Genomic DNA, 8,283 nt, shown 5'->3' with positions numbered 1-8,283 from the left:
GGGGGGGGGGGGGGGGGGGGGGGGGGGGGGTCCGCAGCCTCCCCGATGACCTGCCCCGAGGCTGGGCTTCTCTTCCAGAGAATTTTTCCTCCCGTCCAGTCTGAACCCTCCATGCTGCCCTTTGTGGCCGTTGTCCCCTCTTACATTGTCTGTCACTGCTACCCAGAGTTACCTCTGTCACCCTCCCACCTCCCAGTGTATATATAATCTGAGTAACCCTGGGAAACCAAAGTGCAAGGGCCAATATATGTGTATGAAACTACAAAGTTGGGGCCTTAGCTTGTAACTGTATTCGTCTGTTGAATTTTCAATTGTCTTGTGGCGCAAGAGAAGGAAAAACCAGGGGGTTTCCAACAGTTCAAAGCTGATGCTAAAATGTATTAACCATAGTGCGTGTGCAAGTCTTTTTTTTCTCTCCCTTTTTGAAGCTGAGCATCACTGGCCTCTGTCTATTGTTACCTTATTTTGCATAAAAAACTGTCAGAGTGATCTGCTCTTCTGTAAGCATGTGCAGCTCTAATAATTTGGGACAAAGCAACATGAATCCAGAATGTAAGCGTCATTTCAAAAATCTTTTTTTCTCCACTTGTTGTCTTGATTGAAGATCTGAACTTGGGATGTGTCTATTGCCACCTGTCCTTCTGCCAAGTCCTAACATTCCAGCACACCTTGCAACAAGCCTAAAATTATTATTTTAGGAAAATGACTCTGGTTCCTTTATGATTCCTTTTTTCCATAAACAGGTATTTCTCAAGCTGAGTAGCCTTACTGTCTTTCCAGTGACTGATCCATTCTAACATAGGAGAATAACCCCTCTTGCATATAGCTTGATTGTTCTTGATTGCAGCTTCTTGCTTTTGCTGAAATTGTTGGTTATTTGGTGGCGTTGTTGTTTTTAATTGAGTTGTGGTTTTTACTTTCTTGATGTGACATGCCACGTGCTATAACTTTTCCTGTGATGCTTTCATCGCAGGCCTTGCTGAGACCAGGACGAATAGACAGAATTATCTACGTACCATTGCCAGATGCAGCCACTCGCGGGGAGATCTTCAAACTTCATTTTCAGTCCATGCCAGTCAGTGATGAAGTCTGCTTAGCGGAGCTCATTCAGCACACACAGAAGTACTCAGGAGCAGAGGTAAAACTTTCTGAATGGTAATGGCTACGGAGTCGGTGCACAAAATTGTGGTTTTAAAATTGAAATCAAGTATCATACAGATATCATCCCTTGAGTCTTCTCGAAGGGGATTTAGGATTGTGACTGAGAGCCTTGGAGGGAGGAGAGACAGAGTTCTGAGACAGTGTAGGGGAATTGCAAGGGAGTCACTGGTCACTCTGAAGCTCGTATTTTCCTATTCCATATAATCAAGACCTCATAGCAGCACTTATCGTTATAGCTCGTTGCTATTAGTTAGTCAGCTTCTGACAATGAATGTCAGACAATTATTTCCTGTCCTGGGTAGAAGGAGAAACTTTCTCAGATGCTGCTGGCTGGCAGTTATAATAAGCATTGGTACGTTGGTGGTCACCACTCTGCTCCCTGAATATTATTCATGTCAGTGTCTCGTGAAAGGATATTTAATTCTTTCCTCATTTTGATTAATTGAAAGTAATTATATTACTTCAAAAATTCAAAGAATGTTATTAACATTGCCAATTTGAGCTCTTAAAGGGTATGAAATACCAGAACTAAAATTTCCACCTTACTGTAGCCAGTCCTAGTGTATGCATTATCGCACCATCTTTAATTACATAGTCACCTTCTACATTTTCCGTAGCAGAGCGGAAAATGTGATGCGCTTGCCTCGGCTCCCTCATCTTTCTGTGTGCTGTTTACAAGGGCAGGGAAATAAGCTAAACTTTTGTCTCGGTCCAAAAGAGAGGGTGGCTGTGGAGTATTTGTGTGATTCCTATAATGCTGAAGGCCCTTCTCAACTGACTGGTCATTGGATACGCTCCCAGGCAAGACTTTTGCTCATTTAGCTATCGCTTAAATGCTGGTATGTTGTAAAATGCTACATTGCCTACTAGTAACCTCTGGCTGGTGAGGGCACTGCTGTGAGTGCTCCAAGTCCAAGGGATGGGGTCAGACCTTGCCATACGCGGCAGCAGTGTCTGGGCTAGCCTCCAGGCTTGTTCCGGCAAGCTGTGTCACGGCAGACACCAAAGTCAAACCCGCAAGAGCTTTCCTCCTCCACAGCAGAGGACAAACTGTGCTCTGGGAATGAATGAATGAAAGCTGCGTAGTGAGCAAAGCTGTTCTGTGTAGCACATCTTTTTGCCGCAGAATGTGGGATCTCATAATGAAAAAAAGGCAATAATAAGAAGGGTTGCAGGCTTAAATGTTGGTCTGGAAAACTGTCGCAGCTGTACTGCCTCCACACTTTGGAGTAGCGACTTGAAACAGTACTATGTTTTTACCCGGATGTCAGTGATATGACTTTTGCTGCCCTGGGAAAATTTATCTGCCTCTGGCTGAGTTACAAGCCTCCAAAAACATAAATATAAACATATCCTCTGTTGTGTATGGAAACTGTCTTCTTACCAGGCAACAACTGTAATGCTTGTATTTCAGAAATTCCAAGCATATGGGGATTTCCTTTGGATCTGGATCAGCTGAGGCTCTATTGGTGAATTCCTGTGCCTAGTTGATAATGAGTTGCAAATGTCTTGGTGCTGGCTTTGTACAGAACCAAAAATAAGTTAATGGGTCACTGAGTGCAGCTACAGACTAGTTCCGGGGAGGGGGGGGAAGCCTGCCTGTTTCTAATATGGCATTTCTCATGAATTTTGTTCTTTTGCATCATTCAAAGAATTATAATAACTGGGATGTAAAGAGTAAATACAGAAAAAGCCTCAGTCAGTGTTCCTTGGAAGAATATATAAAAAGTCTTGACAGTTGGCACGCACAGTGGCCAGTTTCATTAAAGCCTTTTCTTCCTAGTGTCTCCAGCTTCCCAGCTTTACAAATAGTTTCCGCTGTTGAATGGCAAGTTCCCATTCCACTGTTCTACCCTTTGTTTAGAAAAAGAAATGGAAAATGCTTGGTTTTGTGACTAGAAGATGCTGTATGAATAGGGAGTTGCGTGTAAAGATGCGTTGAATCATCCTGACATGAGCTGAATAAACAGCAAGTAAAGTGGATAGTTCAGTATGCATCTGGCTTCCAACTTGGCCTTTTTTCAGATCAGATATTTGTATATTTTTGCCTGTCATCACTTATGACCAGTTATCTCTATTCACCTGCTGGATGTACGTTTCTTTTAATGAGTACCTTTAAAGATATATTAAGATAGCAAAATAGGGTGATTACTTCCCACTGTTTCATGTGAGAGAAGACGGAAGATAAATTATGAGGGTGTATTACAATTTCCTTCTCTCATGTGTAAGTGAAGTTTAATGTAAAAAAAAAAAAGTGCATTAGAGGAGCAATGTCTGTACAGTTAGCTTTTATTATGCTAATCATATAGGTTGAACAAAGCCTCAGCTTTCTAGAAATATTTGGGTTTGAGTTCGATCTTCATTTCCAGGCCCTTCTGAAGTAGTGCTCTGCAGCAGTGCTTGAGGCTCTTCCTCAGGGATACTTCAGTATCTGGAAATCAGGAAAGTAAGAAATTGTTTTTAGAAGTTTCTAAATAGCAAGGTTTGGCCTCGGAGCTGATGTTGACACCAAGGATCATTCCCTCCTCCCTCTAAGGCAAGTTCTTTGGCTGCATCTCTGCCCTGAAGGCATCTGCCTTCTCCCAGGACCACCTCAACCTCTTTTTAGCTGAGCCGGTGTGTCCGAGCCATGCGCAGGGTAGGTCTGGTTGCTGCAAGGACAGCTCCGCAGTAACCATATGTCTCGTTTGCCCTCACATGCAGGCCAGCAGGTTTCACCAGTGTGGTGGAGGAGCAGTCAGAACTGTTCTTGCCTTTGCCCCCAGCTTTTTTTTCCTAGGAAATTTCTACTGAAGGCCGTGCCCGGGCAGCTGATGCCTGGCATGGTGCAGCAGGAGGCTGTGCTGGGCTATGCTGCACCACTGGCCTCACTGACACCTCCAGATGCTGTAGCATTAGCAAGGAGCACTGGTAGGCATGGAGGAGAAGTCTCTAGTCCTTAAAAGTAATAAAAATGGTTAAAACAACAAGCGTCGTGCTGCATCAAAACTTTTATAAGGTTTATTCTAGTGTTTCTGCATTTTATTTTGGGCAAAATTGCAGGAGATCCAACTTTTATAAAACTGATGATTTTTTTAAATGGTTTTACATAATTGGGATGTCTTCACTCGGAGATTGTTCAGTTTGATCATAGCTTTATCCTAGATCATTTTCACTGTTATACTTCATGCTGAGGAGTTTTATCTGTTTGATTTCTCACTGTGCTTTCTATAAAGTACGATTAATTAAAGATCCAGCTACAGAAGTATTTAAAAGCAATGTTTTAAAGTACAAGCAGTGTGAGTTCCTTGGGTCTCATTTGCTTGCTTTCACGATGCTGCTACAGCCAGCTTGCTTTAGGAAAGATGGGCCTTCCACAAACTCAGGTGATCTACTTTTTTAATTTGGGGTTCAGATTAGGTTTTTCATAATTATTGGCTGCTCTCTGTTGTAATAGAAAACACCAATAGTCTCAATGCACTTTCTAGTGCAAGTAAGAACAAAATCACGTGGGCAGTATCTGATAGGAAATTGCTTGTCCTATAATTTTTAAATTATACATTGTCTCAAACAGAAAAGAAGAAAGGCTGTAGCTGCAACACGTCTTGGCCTAGAGGAAGGACACCTACCTTTATAAATGCAAAGACTGATATCTTTATTAGACCTGTGTGGGGAAAAAAAAGATTGTATCATTTGCCTTTACAAATTAAGTGGAAGGGGTGTGTCTGTCTTCAAATCCTTGGAGTTTGCTCTGCAAAAAGGGACATGCAAGGGATGAAGACAGTGTTTCCCCACTGTAGAAATATTTTGTTCCAAAAAGTAGGTGATAAAAAGGAAAATAAACCCAGTAGAGTGAGGGATCTTCTTTTATTGTCTGAGCCCCAGTCAGATTATGTTTTCGTTACAGTTTAGAAGGCAGTAGCAGAGAGGGAGGTTTTAGGCAGAAACTGAAATCAAGTGTTGGGTTGGTTTGAGTTTAAAGTTGGTTAGAAGTAATAAAAAAATTAAATATTCTGGATATGATGACAATATTCTTAAGACAAGTGTGCTCATAAAAGTAAGCTAATGGGACTGACTGCTTTTAAACTGGTGGAAAGCAGGTCATGGTGAAAGTGAAGGCTGGCATTGTTTCTATAGTATTATCAGTTTCCATGCTTACAGGATACAATAGTAAAGCGGGAATCTGGGAACCTGTAAATCTTTCACTGGTTCTTAGTCGAAGTAGAATAGTTAATGTAAAAAATATCTTTCTCACTTTGCAATAACTCTCAATGGAACACAGAGAATGAAGGGGGAAAAAGCAAGCCAATGAAGGTTCGCTCTGGCTCAAATGAGAGCATATTTGATGCCAAAAAGTATCTTTGCAGCAGCACACTAGCTCGAATCAACTAAAGCCTTTGACTCTTAAAATACGTATTCCAAAACATGCATGTTCTTGTTTACCAGATACTGACATATTTAAACTATAAACTTCAATAAAAAACCACCCCAAACAACCAAAACCTCCCCAAACTCCTCTCTTTCTTATAGAGGAAAGTACCAACTACAAAAGAAGTGAGGATGCGTTCCATCGTAAGTACAGGAGGGTAAACAGTCTTTTAAGAGATTGGGAAAAATTTGTCTCTTTAGTAAAGGCCATCTACAGTAAAGGTGAGAGAGGGCTTAGATATAGGGGAAAAAAAGGACATTGACAAATTAGGATGTGTTCTCTTCTTTACATCTAGTTTTCCATGAAGCAAAAGATCTTCCAAACTTAAGGGAAAGGCTTTCTGCTTAACATTTTTAAAGGGCAATGGATCCAATCCTGTATAGTAGCCTAAAAAGAGACATGGGCTTTTGGGAGTGAAGGCATCAAAAAAATAAAAAAAAGAGTGAAGTTTCTGTGTGTGGGGGGAAAAAAACATAGACCCTTCAAATCATGTCCTGGCTAAAGCTCATGGTTTTAATTTTTAAATACAAACATGTTTGTTCCTTTTATGCTTAGTTACACTAGATGCAGAGCGTGTTCAATTCCCATTGAATTCAACAGGTGTTGAAGGTGCTCAACACGTCATGCCTTGGGACTGGGCCCTTAGATGTTGAACTTCTAATATACCACAAAAAAATGCATATGTCTCATCAGAAATGTGTGATTTGAAAATACACTTTGGTAGTTAAAGCATCTGTGGCTGAAATTACTCTGGCCTGACTCTGCCGGATGGCCTTTCCTTCTGAAGGAGTTCTGCTTAGCTCCACACCAGGATACGGTATTACAGTGAAATGCAATTTTGAAAGTGAGGAACTCTGTCAAATTGAAACGCAGCAAGATTAAGGCCTCAGATGAACCTCTGAAGTTTCTCTTGGAGTGATGCATAGGATCTGTTAATTTATACCACTCATTGAAAAGTGAACATTTTTGTGTGGGCGGGTGAGGAAAAGAGACTCAGCCTTCATCCAATATGGGTAATATGGGATCACCACCTTCCTACACACATTTATCAGTGCTGAGGATGTGTTTGGCACAGGTGGCTGGAAGGTGAGGAAATACCTGGCATTCGGAATGTTTTCCGAATGTCAATGTTTGGGATAAACGAGATGAATCACCAGAAAGGAAATAACTAACTACACAGGACTTCCCATGGGATTTTGCTCGCTGCTGGTCTCGCAAGAACCTCGTACGTGCAGAATGTGCTTGGGCAGACTGGGAACGAGGGCAGCGCGAGTGTCTGGGTAATCACTCATTGGCATGGCGGTGCCGAACCGCAAGAGCTTGTGGCGTTACGCCGCCTCTCCCCACTCTCCTTTTCAGTCACTTTAGAAAGGTCTGGTTCCTCTCGCGCATTTTTCAGAGGTGGGGTGGGGGGGTTGTTGCCCTAAGTGGGCTGATTTTCACCACGTCTCGTCACAGCTGAGACCCGATAAAGTACTGTATGCATTCACCCTGTGAGTGTATAAAGCATGGTTGGCAATTAGCATGTTTATGCAAAACGTAAGGTTTGGTATACAGGAGAGTATTGGCACTGAAATTTATGCATGGCTAGTTCATCTGGGAAAGAACATTTTATCCTTAGTGAGATAATGATTTGCTAATAGTTTAATCAAGCAGAGGAGATTTAATGCATCTGGCTGAAGGGATATTAGCGTTTCTGAAAAGGTCAGACCCATTAAGAGCTCAGGAGGATACAGTCAAAACTGCTTCCTAAGTAGCTCAAAGAACAGTGATCCTCAGAGGAACTTGGGGAAAACGCCAGAGGGAATTTGAATGAGTCCCCAAGCAAGCACCAAACAGTGTTGAGGTATGAAATTTAGCCTGCTTCTCGAACCTGACATTTTCTTCCTCCACACAGCCCAAAGAGCTGAACATTTTGATTCCTTAAATGCTGAAACAGCTAGGGTGCAGGAACCTTACGCTAATTTCAATACTTTTTTTCTTCCTTTCTGTGTCTTCATTAACTATTTTAATGGCATCGTCCACCCAGGTTCTGTAAATGAGCACTTGTGTTTGCTTTTGTCCTCCCTGTGCCTTTGAAAGGTTGTTCCTTGTTGCATGCCTCTTTGGAGAAAGCACCTGCAATAGGAGCATCACTTGTGTCAGGGGTAAGCAATCCTCTGCCAACGGGGCTGCTCACTTCTGATGAGCTTTTATAAAACGGCTGTAGTTTCACCAAACCAGCCGAGGCCATGGGAGACGCCTGCGTTTACCGGCAGCGCTGACGATGCTGTTCGCCTCCCTCCCCTGCCCTTGCCTTCCCTTTTCCACGCTACCTTGCATGCGGCAGAGTTACCAGCAGCTCCCCTTTGTTGAGGGTGGCAGAGGGGGGAGTGTGTTGCCAGCACAGCAGGGGACTGTTGAGCTGTCACCGAAACACAGGCTTGTAAAAGAGGGACCTAGGCTGATACTCTGTCAGCCAGCTTCGCTTGCCCTCTGCTCTTGCCTGTAGCTTTGCTGCTTTATTGTCCTGGTTTTGGCTGTAATTCCCAGCAATGGAAAAACATGTTGCTCTTCAAAAGCAGATGGAAATTCATTCCTGAAGGAAAAAATATGTCTCTTTAGGCTACTGCTATTGTTTGCTTTTAGTTTTATTTTTTGCCTGTGAGTTATTTCTAGCAACTTCTAATTTAATTCATTCCTCTTTTTTTTTTTTTTTTTTTTTAATCAGACAG

At 42.4% G+C, this 8,283-nt stretch overlaps 1 protein-coding gene across 1 annotated transcript in view; it reads left to right on the top strand.

Annotated features, from left to right (window-relative positions):
* SPATA5 (spermatogenesis associated 5) overlaps positions 1-8,283 on the top strand; it is a 206,853-nt gene that overhangs the window by 165,826 nt on the left and 32,744 nt on the right. Inside the window, exon 14 of the mRNA XM_009289510.2 lies at positions 974-1,138. Coding sequence (XP_009287785.2) covers positions 974-1,138 — 165 coding nt within the window. The remainder of the gene's footprint in view (positions 1-973; positions 1,139-8,283) is intronic.

This window comes from Aptenodytes forsteri, unplaced genomic scaffold (assembly GCF_000699145.1).
Source record: "Aptenodytes forsteri isolate BGI_AS27 unplaced genomic scaffold, ASM69914v1 Scaffold109, whole genome shotgun sequence".
Classification (NCBI taxonomy): Eukaryota; Metazoa; Chordata; class Aves; order Sphenisciformes; family Spheniscidae; genus Aptenodytes; species Aptenodytes forsteri.
This window is presented reverse-complemented; position numbering and strand designations above follow the sequence as displayed.